We start from the raw sequence: 18,265 nt of genomic DNA, 5'->3' as shown, positions 1-18,265 counted from the left end.
TTCTCATTGGCTGGGAGGTGCGGCTGCAGTTCCGAAGCCTAACTGGCCGCCCGCGCCGCCTCGGAGGTGAAGTGTACTGCGCTGATTGGCCGCGGGGCGCCGGCCTCGTGTGATGTCCTGAGCAGCGATTGGCTCTCGCCTGCGGGGGGCTTCTCTCGCCGGGACTGGGGACTCCCGGGAAGTAGACTGGCAGAGGAGAGGGCAAACTAGATGTCGCTCCGGACCTAGTAGGAGACCTCGGTGTGAGGCGGTTTCTCAGGACGGGGTGGGCTGGCGAGGCGACGCGGCGGCGGAGGAGGCTGTGAGGAGTGCGAGGGACAGGGGCCGGCACAGGGGCCGGCACAGAGAAATCATGGCCCCGCAGAACCTGGGCACCTTCTGCCTGTTGCTGCTGTACCTGATCGGGGCTGTGATCGCCGGGTGAGGAACTGGCACCTGTGGGCAAGGGGCCCGTGAGTCAGGCTTGGCTGGGGAGGAGGCTGGAGAAAGGAGGGGCATTGCTGTGGTAAGGCAGTGGGGAATAGGAATGGGTAATATGGGCCAAGCTAGTGCGATGGAGAGGAGAGCAGTGGGTGACACGAGTGAGAGGAGCTTAGCTCCAGGGGCCCTAAAGAGCTGGATTTGCTCAGAGGAGTGGGAGTTAGATGCAGTGCCAAACACAACGTGTGTGTGTTGGGTGGGGAGGGGGTATGCTGAGCTGGAGAAGAGGACGATACAGTGTTGATCCTGCAAAGAGCCGTTGAGGGGCTGACGTTAAAGTGGGTGGGTTATGATGCCAGGGCGATTAAGCAAGGGGAGAATAGGTAGGGAAGCCATCCTGGAACTGAAGGAAATTGCATTGAGGGAGCAAGGCAGGCACTTTGGAGAGCCCTTGTACTTCCCAGCTTCTTAAGATAATGAGCCTAAACTTCATCGTGCCTCCCAGTCTCTCTCCATGATACGTTCTTGGGAAGCTGAATGATATTGTGAATGGGAAGAGCATTTCATCAACAGATAGTAGACTGGGATTGTAGCCCCCACACTCCCACCCCATTTATGAATTACATGACCTTGAAGGAACCACCTAAATTTTCATGTGTAACATGAGGATAGTAATGCGCCACCTGTATGAAGGGAGTAGGACCACCTGAACTCTTGAGGATCTTTCCAGCCTTTAAGATCCATGATCCTATAAGCCTGGTGACCACAGGATATGATATGCAAGGCTCATATTTTAGAATGTGAGCAGGTAGGGTCTTAGCTTCTAATAATGTATGGGTTGTTCTAAATGGAGAAGATACTACCTAGCAGAGCTTTAAAATTTCTGTTTGTTATTCTCTTAAAAGTTATTTCCCTGTTCTTATATGCTTAAACTTTGTAATTTTTTTCTGTGAAACATCTTACATTTCTAAAAAAAAATTTAACTTCTCCTAGGTAATACTTTGTTTATCTTAGTATGTTTTTGTTAGTACCTTTTGCATTTAAAGCAACAAGTACTCTAAGGTGTTTAAACAAAATGTCTGTATAAATAGTGTTAATACTGTAGCTTTAAATTTCAGTCATTCATAAAGGAGTCTCTTGGAAACTGTAATGTTGACACTGAGCTGTGCTAGCCATCTTTTCCTTGCATCTTTCTGAGCTGTTTCTTAACCATTTTTTGATTAAGCATGTTCTAAGTAAGCCTCATTCTTTATACAGTTAGCTCTTTTGTTATAAATTTTAGTGAACCTTTCAATTTTAGTTCTTGTTGCAAGAGATGTCAAGTTTTTGCACATTTTTGGGGGGAGGGTAACGCACCTAATTAATCCTCATGGAACCCCTTCTGAGTGATAATTTTAGAAACTTATACACGAAATGACTAAATGATTTTCCTAAAGTGTGACTAAGAGCTTATGAAATAATTTTTTTAATGTTCTGTCTTATATCACCGGGAACTTGGTACCCAGTGCATTTTTTTCCCCACTGCATTTTAAAATGACCATCACTACTACATTAGCATCTCCGTTGTGAATAACTTTCCCATCCCCTTTGTTGAGAGAATGAATTTTCAGAATAGCTTCTGGTAGCTAAAGTGACTCTAGCAAAAGGAATAGATTTTTGTGAGCCTGCTTATTTATTTATTTCATTCCGTGAATATTCGTTGGTGTCTTCTGTGGCCTGGAAACAGTCCCTGCCCTGAAAATTTATTAGAGTCTTATTCTCTCTTCCCATTGGCCCTTCTTGCAAAGATTCCTTTTACAATTAAATTGACTCCAGCATAGTCCTTGGCAAGGAGGTCAGTGGATCTCTACCTTATCTCCCTACTCGTGCCATATGCATATTTGCAGCTGCCGAGACTTATAGGCGCCTGCGTATGGGCTTTAGCAGCTGTCTGTAATTAAGACCTGACCTAGCCAAACTTTTATAACTACTAGCAATGACTGCAAGTTTGATATTTTTTCTCTCTTTCAGCAAAAAACCCTGCAACTCATGCGTCCAAATGGGTGTAATTCTTTCTTCAAGGTTCTTATTTGGACTTTGTGTTAACCTCCATGTTAACATCTAAATTAATTCGGTCGCTCTATCTTTAACATTCCAACAGTGCTACTGGTAGTCAAGACATTTATGTGACATAATCTTTTTGAATAAAGAAAATCATCCTTTGGGGTTATTTGACCTTTGGAAACAGCCAAAAGTCATTTGAAGTCAGTAATAGGGGGAAAAAAGAGAGAGTTAGTCTGGTTATATAGTTATTGGTTGAAAATAATATGTGGCCATAAAATAGGGAAATGGTTTTCTTGACTGAAGGTAGTTCTAAGAGAAGAATACCACAGATATTTTGAATAATTCTAACATTGTTCAAAAAGTACATAGCCTCTCATTGTGATTTCTTCAATGTATAAGACTCATTGCAAGTTCTGGTATGTTCTCTTTTTAATCATTCTTTTTTATGTGTATATGTCACCTGTTACCTTCATTTTCCTACATCTTTGCTCAGATGCAAACCTAAATGTAAAGGAAAAAATTTCACTTTAAAGATGTAATTTGTAACTCTTTAATGAAGTATCCTCTTCCTCTCCCCACCCCAGGCGAGATTTCTATAAGATCTTGGGGGTGCCTCGCAGTGCCTCTATAAAAGATATTAAAAAGGCCTACAGGAAACTTGCCCTGCAGCTGCATCCTGACCGGAACCCTGATGATCCACGAGCACAGGAGAAATTCCAGGATCTGGGTGCTGCTTATGAGGTGGGTCAGGAAAAAGGATCAAGTATGCATAAAACCTAGAGATACAGAAGAGACCATGTAACTCGGAGTAACACTCCCTTCTTTCAGGTCACTGCTTTTTAAATATAGACAATAGATAAAAGTAAAAGTAGTGCTTGATGCACTATTGTACAGTAATGTTAGATGCCATTTCCTGCATTTTTCATATTAGTATTTGTTTTATTGACAATAATGTTGAAAAATATGAGTGAGAGAAAGAAAGATTGATAGATTAATAAGCAATTGATCATCAATCAATCAGTTTGGGAGCTGGAGCTAGAAACAGAAACAAAATCTAAATGAGGATTGCAAACCCTCATGCCCATGGGACCAGATAAATAACATGCAGGGCAAGTGTAAGATAAAACATGATAGTGGATATTCTTACCTCCGTATTGGAAATTGATAGGAATTGATGAGAACTTTGATAAACTGAAGGCTTTGCCCCATTTCTTGCTTGACCCTAGCCAATTTTTCCATATACAAATGCAAACACTGTGTTGCCAGTCATTTAATTTTTCAAGAGTAGTGGAAATCCAGATTTCTATGTCAATTCTCCTGATTGTAAAATTTTGGTAACTAAGGAATATTTTTTGAATGCTTAATGAACTATTTACTTTTTGAAAAACTGTTATACACAGAACCTTTCAACACTATGGTGAAAAAATTCCATAAATAAGCTATTGATAATCTTTCATATCTATTAATTTAGGAGTTGGCTCTTTTGTATGTGTTGCAATTCATCTTTCTTAGAAATAGAATAAGAGATCTCTAGTTTAACTTTTTTTTCAGGTTTATTGAGGCATAATTGACAAATAAAATTGTAAGATATTTAAAGTGTACATCATGATGATTTGGTATATGTATACGTTATGAAAGGATTCTGCCCATCTAGTTAACTAACACATCCATCCCCTCCATACTTATTCTTTCTTTGGTGAGAACATTTAAGTTCTGCTTTCTTAGTAAATTTCAGTAATACAATACAGTGTTACCAATTCTAGTCACCATTTATTCCCATTTTCTAAAAGGGCACAGAAAAAAATAATTTAACTCCAAAAGTCATGGAGCCAAAACTTCTGAATTCAAGTTAAATCCTTGTAGAGTGGGAAGGCTGGAAACAAATCTGAAAAATATTTTAGTAGTGGAAAAAAAAACAAAAGGAAAGTATGCCAAAGCCTCCTAGATTAAAGAAGAGAGTGAGCTAAAGCAGTGACTTATACAGGTGAAACTTCAAACTAATGGAGTCCCCCTTTCTTCTCTTGACACCGTCAGGGACCCTGTAGGGCTGGAATTCCTAACAGGAGGCCCACAAACAAACTTGAGAGGGTTGGCAGACCCTCTTAAATTATATGTACCATTTTGTTTCTTGTTGATAATATGGATTTCATATTTTGCACTGTATTTCCCATGAATATTCCTATTGTTTGGTGGGAACCCAGTACTCAAAAATATTTTCTAGGAAAATTGTTGCTAAGAATTTGCCATGCTCTTTACAGAATCTGCCATGTTCTTTAGCCGTGACCTAGGCTGGCTATGCAGAGATCATTCATGAGATTGCATTTTATTTAACTCTAAGAACGTTTCTAGTCACTAGTTCAAATCTAGTTCAAATTTTCTTGTTTCTTTGTATCACTCACTTTATTGCGTTTGGTCCTTAGGTAAATTAGTGTTCACAAATCAGAATCCCATTAAAGTTGAAGAGTCTTTTGTGAATACAAATCTGTCTTCTCTACTGAGCTGGGATTACTGTTGGCATTTTAATTAGTTGAGACTCTGGGTTGGTTGGCCAATCAACTAAGAACCTTTTTTGAAAATAAAATCGTTTCCAAGACCATGAAATAAAATTGCATTGTTTAGACAGAATAGAAGTAAGGAGGAAGTGAATGATAATAAATAACTTTAAGGGTAGTTTTTGGGGAGTTATTACAGAAGCCTCTGATATCCAAAAAGAAGCTGACTTAAAAGTAGTCTTTGTTAGGGAGTTCTGAAATGGTATTTCTTATAGACCCAAATGCAGGATTCATTTCTTTGCCAAAACAAGACCACAGAAGTAGGCTTGAAAGTGAAAATATTGGAAATCCAGATTGCATAGTGAGGAGTTATTTGTTTTTTGGTTTTTTGGGGGGTTTTTTGCTGAGGAAGATTCGCCCTGAGCTAACATCTGTTGCCAATCTTCTTTTTGCTTGAGGAAGATTTGCCCTGAGCTAACGTGTGCCAGTCTTCCTCTATTTTGTCTGTGGGTTGCCACTACACCCTGGCCACCAACAAGTGGTATAGATCTGCCTCCAGGAACTGAACCCAGGCCGGTGAAGCAGAGCATGCCAAACTTAACCACTAGGCCACAGGGCCAGCCCCATTTTGGTTTTCTTTTTAAGTTAACTCTGCCCACTTCTGTTTCCCCGAAGTAGTTATTTTTTTCAAATGTTTACGAAAACATTTTTTTCTCTCACCTGGTCTATCACAGTGGCTTTAGTCAAGTACTCTGGTAACTTCTGGACTAACTCATTGTCTGCTTTTAAGAGTGCTCACTCTTTTCTGCACACAATTTCTTAGTATTCTTCTAAATATGCCTTAAATGTTAATACATTTTTTGCTGTGGCTTCTTACACGTTATTCAGGCCCTGAGCCGAAAGTGTGTCCTATTTACATATGCCAATCAGAGCTTCCCTTTCTTTTACTGAATCTACAGCCCCATCTACTTCCAACCTCTTTGCCTGAGCCAACACAAGTATGGGTTTGAAATAACTTTCTCTTTCAGTCTGCTGTCTAAATAGGAGTTTAAAAATATCAAAGAGAGGGTATAAAGTTATTTAGTTTTTAAAGTTGTATGTATGCATATACTTCAGATTGCTCTAAATAGACAGGAAGCTCTTTTTTTTTTTAAAGATTGGCACCTGAGCTAACAACTGTTGTCAATCTTCTTTTTTTTCTTTTTTTTTTTTTTTTTTTGCTGTTTTTTTCCTCCCCAAATCCCCCTAGTACATAGTTGTATGTTGTAGTTGTGGGTCCTTCTAGTTGTGGCGTGTGGGACGCCACCTCAACATGGCCTGATGAGCGGTGCCATGTCTGTGCCCAGGATTGAACTGGCGAAACCCTGGGCTGCTGAAGCGGAGCACGTGAACTTAACCACTCAGCCACGGGCCAGCCCCTCTGTTTTTTTTAAGGCAAATTTTGAAGAATATGGAAGCTTAGCTTGGTTTACATTCATTGGTATTGTATATGGAGTGGACCTAATGAGAAAACATATACCTATGACTGTGACTATAGTTTTCTTAAACCGTTAAAACTTCAAAAAGTCTTTTCAAGCTGTGAAATTGACCTTGAGCAACCTTCACAGAACAGCATCCCTTTTTACTCTCTGTGATTCAAACTTAGGTGGTATGAACTTAAACGTGGATATGACAGACAGCATTCTTCCACAAATGGATTGCTACGTAAACCAATGAATGAAAAAGGGAATATGAAAATCTAGCAGTATAGGCCTATCATTTGATTTCTTTGACTTGCCAATCTACTAATGTGTGTGTGAGGGGGTGTATGGTATGGAAATGTAGGGCTGAACAAATTTTAAGTGTATCCTAATTTACTGCTTCTATCTATCCTCGTCTTATCCTGGTTTATAGTTTAGAGAAAATATAGCCTACTGGTTAACAGCATAAGCACTGGAGTCAAATTGCATGGGAAGTAAACCTGAGATATTCTTCTCGCCTCTTTCCTGTTACTGCCCTCACTTTCATGGCCACATTGCTAATTTCTGATATGATTTTTATGTGACTAGCTGAGTTTTGATAAATTTAAATTAAAAACGAGTTGAGCAATTTGGAAGTTATGAAATGAATAATACATCAAAGAATTTAGTCTGTTAAAGAAAATGACTTTATAAATATGCCTTAATACCATACATAATGAAAACTACATTCCACTAAAATTTTAGGCACAGTATCAGAGTTAAAAAATAAATAAATATGAACACACCTAAACTGAATGTGACCTACACGTGATCTTTTCCTCCATTGGCCTTCATCCCCAGGTTCTGTCAGATAGTGAGAAACGGAAACAATATGATACTTACGGTGAAGAGGGATTAAAAGATGGCCATCAGAGCTCCCATGGAGACATTTTCTCACAGTAAGTAATTTACCTGTGTGCAAAGCATTAGTGTCTGAGAGTGGATCACTTAGTGATCATTAAAGAATTATCCTTGCTCCCTTGTTCAGAAGCTTATGTTGAAGAGTGCAGCTCAACTGATCCTTGACCTAAAGGCCCATCATCATCCTCACTGTGGGAATGTCCTCTTCTCTTTTCACAAAGCTCCAGAAGAGATAGGTAGCACTGGAAGGGCTCTCCATGTGGCCAACCATGTCAGTCAGATCAACCCTCACAGTGTTTGGGGGATGTATGTTGGAAATCAGCTCATCCTCGCCTCCTTGCTGTCTTAGAATCTGCAAACTATTTAAAGAGCAAAGTTATTCTTGTAAGCAGAGAGAAAGAGAAATTCGTATTCCCAAACCCAGAGCTGCTTCTCTTTCATGCTCTCAACAGGAGAGGGACGATTGTGATCATCAGCATTGGTGGGAGGAATTAGGGTAGAGGCACTTTATCTACTGCTGTGCACAGCTTTCTGGGAGTGCTGAGTGGCTGGAATAATAAACACCTTTCCTTCCAACTCTTTGAACCCCTCTTTATTGAGCATTTGAATTTCCATATGCCCCAATGATGCTGTGTACTAGGAGATCTTAATCTGGAGTTTCAAGTCAAGTTATAAACAAAAGATGTTTGAGTGTGCATTTCTGTGGGGAGAGGGTTCATTCCTTTCTTCAGATCCCAAAGAGTTTTGTAAACCCTTCCCCTAAAAGAAGTAAGAATCCCCATTGCATGCAATAGCTCTGCTCACGTAGTGTGTGGAGGTGACAGTAGATTTTCGGGACTTATGGAGATGTGTGAGTAATATGATTAGGAAATCCTTCTCTTCCTCAGGATTGGTTTGACTGTTTTGGCCCACTGGGGAAGTGTCCTGTTCCCCTTGGGTGTTGGAAGTTATCCTGAGGGATGCCAGAAAGAGAAAAAGCTCCATTCGTGCCCCTCTCCCCCAAAAGCTTCCGTTGCTGTTTTTATTTAAGATTTAGGGAATCCATTCACTAAGATTGGTTGGCTGGTGCAGGGGAGGGAGTTATATAGTTGCCATCATTACTGTGCTAAGATCTGAGGGTCCTTAATAATACCAAAAATTAACATTAAGGTTGGAACACCTGCACATTCGAAGGTCACTGTATTAATCTCAAAGTGATGCTTCTGTTACTTAGAAAAATTAATTTTGATCTTGTAGAGACCAGAACTTCCTTTTCCTTAAGGTCTAGAGTTTTGCTAAGACTGATGCTTTGTTAGTTTAATTATGTACCGAAGATTTTTGTACAGGGCAATAGCTTCTTTCACCAAAGTTAGTTTCTAAAAAGCATATAAAGTGAACATTACAAATGTTCAAAATTACCATTAGGTTTAGCATTACATGGGTTTTATATACTATCCCCTTTCTCGGTAAGTCCATAATATTCTGATACTCCTCGATATTGAAACTGATTATTTCATTGATTAAGCCCAACTTTGAATTCATTGGCAAACTGTATATATGCACTGTACTATATATCTAGACAACACTGTATTAAAAAGTAAATTTTTGTGGTGGGGCAACAATATAGTTGATATTGTATAAATTAAGAATTGTGTATGATGTATGGCTCCCATGTATTCAAAAGGTCTTTCAGTTTTGCACAACACGTTGGTAGGGTACAATATTTTATCAATGTGAAGAATACTAAATAATTGCAAGACATGAACTCTGATTTCTTTTCCTGATGATTATACACTTATCTACAGCTTCTTTGGAGATTTTGGTTTCATGTTTGGAGGAACCCCTCGTCAGCAAGACAGAAATATTCCAAGAGGAAGTGATATTATTGTAGATCTAGAAGTCACTTTGGAAGAAGTGTATGCAGGAAATTTTGTGGAAGTAAGTTCAAACAACACAGCTATTCATATTGACTCCCAGAACTTGTTCTTTTGACTAAAACCAAGAGGTTTCTTGGTATCTTCTCTGTCTTTTATGGGGCAGGGAGAGTGACCAGATGTATAGAATTGAATTAATCATAATCCTTGGTTCATGATACACTGTTATTGTTTCATGAACTCACCACCCAGCCCAAGAACTAAATAAAACAATACCATGACTTACATCTCCCTGCGTGCTACTTCCCTATTCCATCCTCTGCCTCCCTCCAGAGGGAACTACTGTCCTGAGTTTTCTCTTTATTGTTCCTTTGCCACTCTTGTTTGTTGTATTACATATATATGAATACCTAAGTAATGTACTGTTTATTTTCATTGTTTTTGACTTTGTAAAAATGGTGTCATACCATACATTATCTTCTGGGATTGGCTTTTTTCGCTCACTACTATGTTACCAAGATTGATCCATGTTGTTACTTATAGCAATAACTCTGCTGAATAGAATTTCATTGTGACCATATAGTATCAATAGGCAGGTAGGATATTTCCAATTTTTTGAATTCCAAAAAGTGCTTTTATGAACATTCTTGTATGCACATCCAGGTACACATGAGCAAGAATCTCTTGGGTGGATATATGTGAGAGTGGAATTGCTGGGTAATATGAACCAATGTTCATTTGTACAAGATGATACCATATTGTTTTCTCAATTGATTGATACCAACACTTTCACCAGCAATTTATAAGAGATCCTATAAATCTGCCACATGGCTAATATTTTGAATTATTAATCTTCTCAATTCTTGCCCATCAAATGGGTATAAAATATTATCTCATTGTGGTCTTGGTTTACACTTTTTTGATTAATAGTTAGAATAAGCATCTTCATATGTTTATTGGCCTTGTTTGTTTCCTCTCTTATGAAATGTCCATTCATGTCTTTTGCTCATTTGTTTTTGTCCTTTTCTTATTGATTTCTAAGAAAAGTTTATTCGTACTACTAATGCTTTGTTGGCTGTATGTGATACAAATATATCCTATCAGTTTGTAACTTGTCTCTTCATTATATTGAAGATTTATTTAAATGAACAGAAATAATTAATGTGGTCGAGTTTGTCAGTCTTTTCTTTTATGGTTGGTTTTTATGTCTTGCTTAAGAAATTCTTCCCTGCCCTAAAATCAGAAGTGAAATATAAGTTCACTTATATTTCCTACTAAAACTTTGCGATCTTTTAATTTGAGGTTATTCATCTATTTTTAAAGCTGGAAAAATAACTTTCATTATTTTTTCAAATATTTAATCCTTTTCATTGGCCCTTCTACTTCTGTCTGCTCTTAACTTTCTTCTAAGTTTTTAAAAAAATATTCTACTTTTTTATCCTTCCCTGCTTCCTTCTAGGAGAGTGCCTCACTCTGGTCTCTACATCAGTCTTCAGCTATATCCATTTGAGTAATTTCCCATCAGCTGTGTCTTTATTTCAACTCATATTTTTATCCATGATATTTCTACTTATTCTTATATTATTTCTTATACTGTTTCATTTTGTTAATGTTTTCCCTTATCTCCTTAAGTGTTACTGTGCCTTTAATTTCTTAGCCTGTCTTCTCTAATGTACTTCCTTAAAATACATGTGTTATCCAGTTGGTTGTCTTCAGGGACTATGGATAGTTGGACTCCTCAGGTTTCCAGCTATTTTGGCCTTTGAGCACATATTTCCCCTATGGATATTGGCAACTCTCTTTCCTTGATAGGGTATATTAGCGCGAGCTGTTGCCCAGTAGTTTTAACTGTGTTTTGTTTGTTTTCTTGGAGTTTTTTTGTTTTTGTTTGGTGTCTGAGGTCTTTTGTTTCTATGGAGAGGGACCAGACAGTGCTTCTCCAGAGACAGTTCAGGAGAGAGGCAGGAGCAGAACTTCAAATGCTTTTTTCTAACATCTTCTCACTGCCCCCACTAGCTGCTGCTGCCCCTGGTTGTAGCCACCACCCTGTACACACGCCAGGTCAAAACAGCCTTCTGTCTCTGGATTTTGCTCACAAATTCTGTTATTGTTATTTCCTGGAATCCATGTTTTCTTATAGTTTTTCCACGATTTTAGAGGAGATAGCCAGTAGCCTTTGCATATGTGCCATCTTGACAACAAGCATTTTCTTCTTTTTTTTTTTTTTTAAAGATTTTATTTTTCCTTTTTCTCCCCAAAGCCCCCCAGTACATAGTTGTATATTCTTCGTTGTGGGTCCTTCTAGTTGTGGCATGTGGGACGCTGCCTCAGCGTGGTTTGATGAGCAGTGCCATGTCCGCGCCCAGGATTTGAACCAACGAAACACTGGGCCACCTGCAGCGGAGCGCGCGAACTTAACCACTCGGCCACGGCGCCAGCCGCCAAGCATTTTCTTCTTAGTTCTGGCTTTTGCTCTGAATAGTTGAAAGAAGAGGACTAGACAATTATAGAAGATGCAACTGGCTTGTAATACAGTTGTTCAGTCTGAAGAATGGGAGAAAAGGGCATTAAAATGTTTGGGCCATCTCTCCTTCAAGAACAGGATGGGTTGTTCAGGTGGGAGAGAAGAGGTGAGCCTGTGTTCCCCTCCAGAGCCCTTGTCTGTACTTGTCGCTTGTGCACAGGAGACATCACTTTTTGCAGTTAGTGTGTTCCTAAACAAACTCTTTTTAAATCCAATTATTTATACAGGATGTAAGTGTCCTTGCTCTTTAAATGGCCCCATGGTAAATTCTTTTTTTAAGAAAAATTTCCTTGAGAGAGCGTAGTGGTTAAAAGCGTGGACTTTGGAGCTAAATGGCCTGGCTTGGCATCTTGGTTCTGCCGTGTGTTAGTTATGTGGCCCTGGGCGTGTTGCTGAACCTTTCTGTGCTTTCGTTACCTCCTCTGTAAAATGGAGATAAGAACAGTACCCACCTCATAAGGTTGTGGTGAGGATTAAATGAGTTCATATATGTAAAAGTGATGAGAGTGTTGCTTGGCACATAGTAAGTGCTATAAAGTGTTTGCTCTAATTCCTGTTTTTGTTGTTATCTATTCTGTTGACCTGGGCTTGCCTGTGTTGGTCTGCTTCGAGGGATTTCTGTCCCAGCATTTGTGTCTTCCTGCTGCATGAGCACATGCCTTGTGATTAGGTGTTTGACTAATTAAACAGGCAAAACCAGGAATGCATTTCTGCATATGTATTAATTTCCACATACTTAGAGGGACCAGAATGTTTGATTGCAGTCAGCCACAAAGAGGTGATCAATGCGTCTCTTCTTACATGTTAGAGTATCTGAATAGAGATTGCGCTGGAAAACAGTCCTAGACTGAGGTGCCTGAAACAAGGAGTTGTTTTCATTTGGTTAGTTATCACTAAGCCTATGCTGACAGCCACATACCAGCCTTTGAAGGCCGTGGTTGTTCTTCAGGGGTTATTTTTGACACGGCTCAGGTTTCTTGAAAGATGGTAATTCTGTGAACTACTTTAACTTGGTAGTATTTAGTTGTGGCTTAGAAATGCTGATATCATACACATTATTTTTCTGTTCTCTTCTTTCTTACTCCCCTCTCTGTTCTCCAGTTTTAGAATTTGAGTCATTTAAATATCCATTTGCTTCGTTCTTGTTTGGGGGCTGATGTGTAACTCCTCAGAGACTTCTGTCAGCTTTAAGTCTCCCTGAGGGGTAGCTGGCCAGAGCAGGGGAAGTTCCAGCTCTGGTATGTGTGTGTGCAGAGCCCTAATCACTTGAGGAAATCAAAAGCTGTTTTACATGAGAGAGAAGCTGACATTGTTTGTGTACATCTCAGGTCGTTAGAAACAAGCCTGTGGCGAGGCAGGCTCCTGGCAAACGAAAATGCAACTGTCGGCAAGAGATGCGGACCACCCAGCTGGGCCCAGGGCGCTTCCAAATGACCCAGGAGGTGGTCTGCGATGAGTGCCCCAATGTCAAGTGAGTGAAAGCACCTTTGTTCTACCAAGAGACGGTTGAACCATCTCATCAGTCTAATAAAGTGCTAATGGTCCATATCTAGATTTGTTTTCCCTCCCTTGCCCCACCCTTCTCTCTCTGTCTCATATTCTATGAGAGGATAGAGCAAAGAAATGTACATGTTTGTTTTTCCAAAAGTATTTCTTCTGTCTTCTTTTATGTTTCTGAACTAGTAAGCAGTGCCCTTTATTTCTGAATATACTTAAAAAATGTTGATGTTTATTTTTCCTACTTGCAATATTAGAACAGTCTTATGTCCAGCTAATATTTCAGGTTAGAGAAGTCCTATTTACTGATTATGTTATAAAAGCAACTATTTAATTGAAGCTTAAATTATATATATTAAAACTGGATCAGTTATTTGTGGGATCAGGAAAAAATCAGATAGGATAAACTCTCCTGCTGGATTCCTGATAAACATGACCTTGTCCTTCCAGGTGCAGATTTATGTGCATGTGAGTAGTTTTCTCTGTTAGTGATCACTCAGTTCAGAGTAATCATCTACTGCAGGCCCTTTTGGAGGCAGCACTTGCATGATTACATAATACATAGTAGCTTTGCCCTGGCTTTTCACATGTAGAAGACGTAAATGGATATCAGATGGCTGTGTGTCAACTAAAGCTACAGGATAGTCTTCCAAGAAAAAGCTCTGATAGAACAGATAAACCTTTAATTGTCTGTACCTGGGATGTGGTTTGTTTTTTCATTTTTTTTCTTTTTAAATTCTCTTTGTCTCAGACTAGTGAATGAAGAACGAACCCTGGAGGTAGAAATAGAACCCGGGGTGAGAGATGGCATGGAGTACCCCTTTATTGGAGAAGGTGAAATGTTGATATTGATGTTTTATTGTCATAACTTTCGGCTCTCTGCTTGCTTGTGAATACCTCCCACCCCTACCTCACTCCATATCTTCCTGGCCACACAGTAAATGCATATATCATTTCCAACACTCTTCAGTAAGTTTTAGGGTACAAAAAGCCTTTTATGACCATCATGGTTCGTCACCTTAAGCAATAACGTTATTGTTTATCCTTTGAATATCATAGCCAAAAGTTACTATCAAGTACCCTAAGTTACATCAAAATTTATAGTGTTTGGACTTTAATGGATTAATTTTAACTCAGCAATCAAAGAAGATATGTACTTCTAGTTGGCATTAATAAGATGCCTTCAGACCTTACCTTTGGGGTTAAATTTAAAACTCTAAAAGAAAAAAAGTTCAGGAAATCAGTGAATCATTCTTTGTTTGGGAAATAGGTCACGTTATTTATTGCTGTGCCTAAGGCACAGGTAATCTTCACTAACAATCTGAAACTTCATATAACCGGGTAGAAACACTGCCCTCACAGATAGACTTGATAGTCAGCGCCTGAGGGAGTGGCTTTAAAAAATTCTCTCAACTGCTGAACAGATTTGCTGCAGCGTTCCACTTGTGTGACTTACAGTCTGGTCTCTTCCGAGCAGGGGAGCCTCACGTGGATGGGGAACCAGGAGACTTACGGTTCCGAATCAAAGTTGTCAAGTAAGTGAGTTCATGTTAGAGGCCGTCTCTTTAGCCCCTGCTTTTCAGATGAGTCAGATTTTGGGTAGCCACCAGGGCATTTCCAGACTTTTTCTTCTGTTTCATCCCCTTAATACCGTAAATGATTATTTGTGACTGAAGATTTTGCCCTGGGGCCCGGGGTTGAGCCCAGTTACTTTTTTACTCAGGGCCCACAGACCCAAAGGATGTTGAAAGGAAAGAATTGGTAAGACAAGTAAAGAGTTGTAAAGGAGAGGGAAACAAGAATAGGGAATCAAAGAGATCGGGGATTTAACTGAGGAAGTATGGTACCATATCAGAATGGGAGACTTTTCCATAGAAAGGACCTTCTATTACATAATATGCAGCTGCTGTGCAGAGAGAGCTCTTCTTTTGTTAGCTTCTCTTCAGCAAGAAGTGCCGCTTAGACAAGAATTTTGCCTGGGACTCAGGCTTTCTTCTTTGTATTTCTCTCTTGTTACCACTTTGGAAAGCAGCGATACCTCTGCTTCTAAAGATTCATTGAAACAAAGGTCCCACCTAAATATGGAGACATGGGCCCCACTGTCTAGGACTTTTCTCTCACTCTTTAATCTCAAAGATCTTTTCCTCAGCTTTCCTTACCAACCTTGTCTTTCTCATCACTTGCCAGAGAAACTGAACATGTGTTCTTCCCTGAATAAACCTGATACCTTCTCAAGTCCTTGTCTTTGCCAGAATTTCCTCTCGACCTCTCCCCATCCTCCCCTGCACCCATCTCATCTGCATCTCTAGAGCTGCTCTGGAAACCTCCCCAGATCCCTTCTTGATGCCCATCTCCCTCAGCCCCCACTGCCAGAAGGTCTTTCTGTCTTTTCCATAATCTAGTTACTTTAGTTTTACTTATGTGCTTTGGCTTCTGCTGATTATAAGCTCCCTAAGAGTAGAATGATAAATCTTACACAACTTCATAATCTCCATTAATACTGTAACACAGGAGTATCTAGTAAATGCTTATTGTCTGAAAGAATGGTATTCATCCTTTTCCAAGATTTTTCTAAAAACTTTCTGAACTCTTCCCAAAGAAAGATGGAAGTTGAGGATTTTTACCTTGTTCTGTTTTTAGGCACCCAATATTTGAAAGGAGGGGGGATGATTTATACACGAACGTGACAGTCTCACTCGTCGAGTCCCTGGTGGGCTTTGACATGGATATCACTCACTTGGATGGTCACAAGGTAAACAAACCAGTTTTCCTGCTTCCTGTCCTTTTAAAGCCTTCATGTGTATGATTTGCGATTATTTCAGCTGCTTCAGTCATTGAGAACCACGGGGACTCCTTTCTTCGTCTCTGTTCTGCCTCCTCTCTCCCTCTACTGCTGAACGGCCAGCAGTACCCATGAGCCACAGACCTTCCTGCTCCTCAGAGTCAATTGCACAGCCTTTGGCAGTCTTGTTTTTACGGTCTCCATTGGCACAAACCTTACTTTTTGACTTGTTTGTGGCTATAGTTTTTCTTTTTATTTTGAAAACCTTCTCTTTCTTTGGTTCTCACTGTCCTACTGATGGTTCCCTTGCCCCCCCCATCCTTGCTGCTCTGCTGAGTTGGGACGTGAGCTTTGGGCACCAGTGCTTACTGGAGGCTGCATGTTGTACTCCGAGAGCACCAGTCCCACTCCAGTCCATTCCCTTTTGCTTTCTAGGTACATATTTCCCGGGATAAGATCACCAGACCAGGAGCCAAGCTATGGAAGAAAGGGGAAGGGCTCCCCAGCTTTGACAATAACAACATCAAAGGCTCTTTGATAATCACATTTGATGTGGATTTTCCAAAAGAACAGTTAACAGAGGAAGCAAGAGAAGGTGAGGGGTATGATGAGAGGAAGAGAGAGTGTGTGAATGTGTGAAACATAAGTGGGAAAACAGGATAGTGAAAGAGAACAAACAGGCAATAAAAACATGGCTGGCCTGGTGGTATGGTGGTTAAGTTTGGCATGTTCCACTTTGGTAGCCCAGGGTTCATGGGTTCAGATCCCGGGTGCAGACCTACACCACTCACTGAGCCTTGCTGTGGCAGCATCCCACATACAAAATAGAGAAGGATGAGCACAGACGGTAGCTCAGGGCCACTCTTTCTCAAGCAAAAAGAGGAAGATTGGCAATAGGTGTTAGGTCAGGGCCAATTCTCCTCACCAAAAAACAACAACAACAAAAACCTCCAGCGACAGCAGACATCAACCACTAGTACTAGTGAACACAAGACTAGCAATAAACTCACCTTTCTGGAAAGGCAGTATTAAAAGTCCTTCTGTCACTGTGTTGCAAAAGGCTGTGTAAACTGGGCTCTGAAACCTGGGCAGTGATAGGTCATGTGGGTGTGAAACAGAATCACCTAAAGCAAACTGGCTGGACCAAACTGTAAAAGGAAAGATGAGGTATACATTAGAAGGATTCGAGACTTAGGGGTGAAGTCTGTGGAGAAGAGGGCCCAGTTGGTGGGTCCTACATAGTGAGAGAAAGAATGGTGAAAGAGGTCAAAACTGAAAAGAGGACAAGGCAGGAGGAAGGGAAGAGAGCTGAAGAGTTTCTTTCCATTTCGATTGCCTCTCTGATTTCTCGTTTGATAAGGTTTTGTTGGATGTGTGTGGTATGTGTGCCTCAGAGAGAGAAAGAGACAAGCCATCATCTTGGATGTACATGTGCGCGTGTGGGCGTCTCCATGTGGATGAAGAACATTGGTAGTTACTTGTTCAGTTCACATCCGGGGTTGTCATAAGGCCTTTTGTGAGCCTCCCCAGGAAACAAGCTCCTTAAACTCCAGGGAAGTCACCTTTTCATTAATGGAGTCATTTGTTTATTCTTTCCTCAGGTATCAAACAGCTACTGAAGCAAGGATCAGTGCAGAAGGTATACAATGGACTGCAAGGATATTAATAGTGAATAAAATTGGACTTTGTTTAAAATAAGTGAATCAGCGATATTTATTATCTGCAGGGGTTTTTTTGTGTGTATTTTGTTTTTGTTTTCAATATGCAAGTTTGGCTTAATTTTTTTCTTCTAATGATCGTCATGAAATGATTAAGAGGGCTTAAGAATTTGTCCATTTGCATTCAGAAAAAAATGACCAGCAAAAGGTTTAATAATACCTCTCCCTTTGGGGATTCAATGTCTGGTGCTGCCGCCTGAGTTTCAAGAATTAAAGCCGCAAGAGGACTCCAGGAGTGAAAGAAACACAATATAAAGGGTTAGAGTTAACTGTTAGCTGTCTCATTCAAAATGCCAACTGGAGAAGTCTGTTTTTAAATACAATTTGTTGTTATTTTTTTCTTGACTCTTGTTTCTTGTTGGTTTAGCTACACTGTTATCTCTTCCATCTCCGTTTTGGTCATCTTCCCTTGGTCTGGCCAGTGTCCCTCCCTGCTGCTGTGAGCTAGTTGTGTTGTCCTCCCATCAAGCAAGATGGACACACAAACCTGCAAAAGAGTGATAAAGATCCAGTCCCCAGACACAATTAAACGCACATGGCATCTGCTAGAAAGGAGCTTGAAGAAACTGAATAGAT

At 40.1% G+C, this 18,265-nt stretch overlaps 1 protein-coding gene across 1 annotated transcript; it reads left to right on the top strand.

The window, feature by feature from the left end:
* The first annotated feature begins 68 nt into the window (after positions 1-68).
* DNAJB11 (DnaJ heat shock protein family (Hsp40) member B11) lies at positions 69-18,028 on the top strand. Its single transcript, XM_014843343.3, has 10 exons — positions 69-420; positions 3,048-3,204; positions 7,256-7,353; positions 9,100-9,232; positions 13,021-13,163; positions 13,941-14,023; positions 14,667-14,724; positions 15,830-15,941; positions 16,407-16,566; positions 17,573-18,028. Exons 1-10 carry the CDS (start codon positions 353-355, stop codon positions 17,635-17,637), a joined length of 1,077 nt encoding a protein of 358 aa, XP_014698829.1. The 5' UTR covers positions 69-352; the 3' UTR covers positions 17,638-18,028.
* Positions 18,029-18,265: the final 237 nt, after the last annotated feature.

This window comes from Equus asinus, chromosome 5 (genome assembly GCF_041296235.1).
Source record: "Equus asinus isolate D_3611 breed Donkey chromosome 5, EquAss-T2T_v2, whole genome shotgun sequence".
In the NCBI taxonomy this organism is placed as follows: Eukaryota; Metazoa; Chordata; class Mammalia; order Perissodactyla; family Equidae; genus Equus; species Equus asinus.
The sequence above is the reverse complement of the archived record's forward strand: the minus strand, read 5'-3'. Positions and strand labels throughout refer to the sequence as shown.

Bases quoted from the DNA above. Each gene is read 5' to 3' on its own strand.
- DNAJB11 (XM_014843343.3), top strand. From the start codon at position 353: ATGGCCCCGCAGAACCTGGGCACCTTCTGCCTGTTGCTGCTGTACCTG. The intron at 3,205-7,255 runs GTGGGTCAGGAA...CTTCATCCCCAG, and splicing joins ATCTGGGTGCTGCTTATGAG to GTTCTGTCAGATAGTGAGAA. The intron at 14,725-15,829 runs GTAAGTGAGTTC...TTCTGTTTTTAG, and splicing joins TTCCGAATCAAAGTTGTCAA to GCACCCAATATTTGAAAGGA.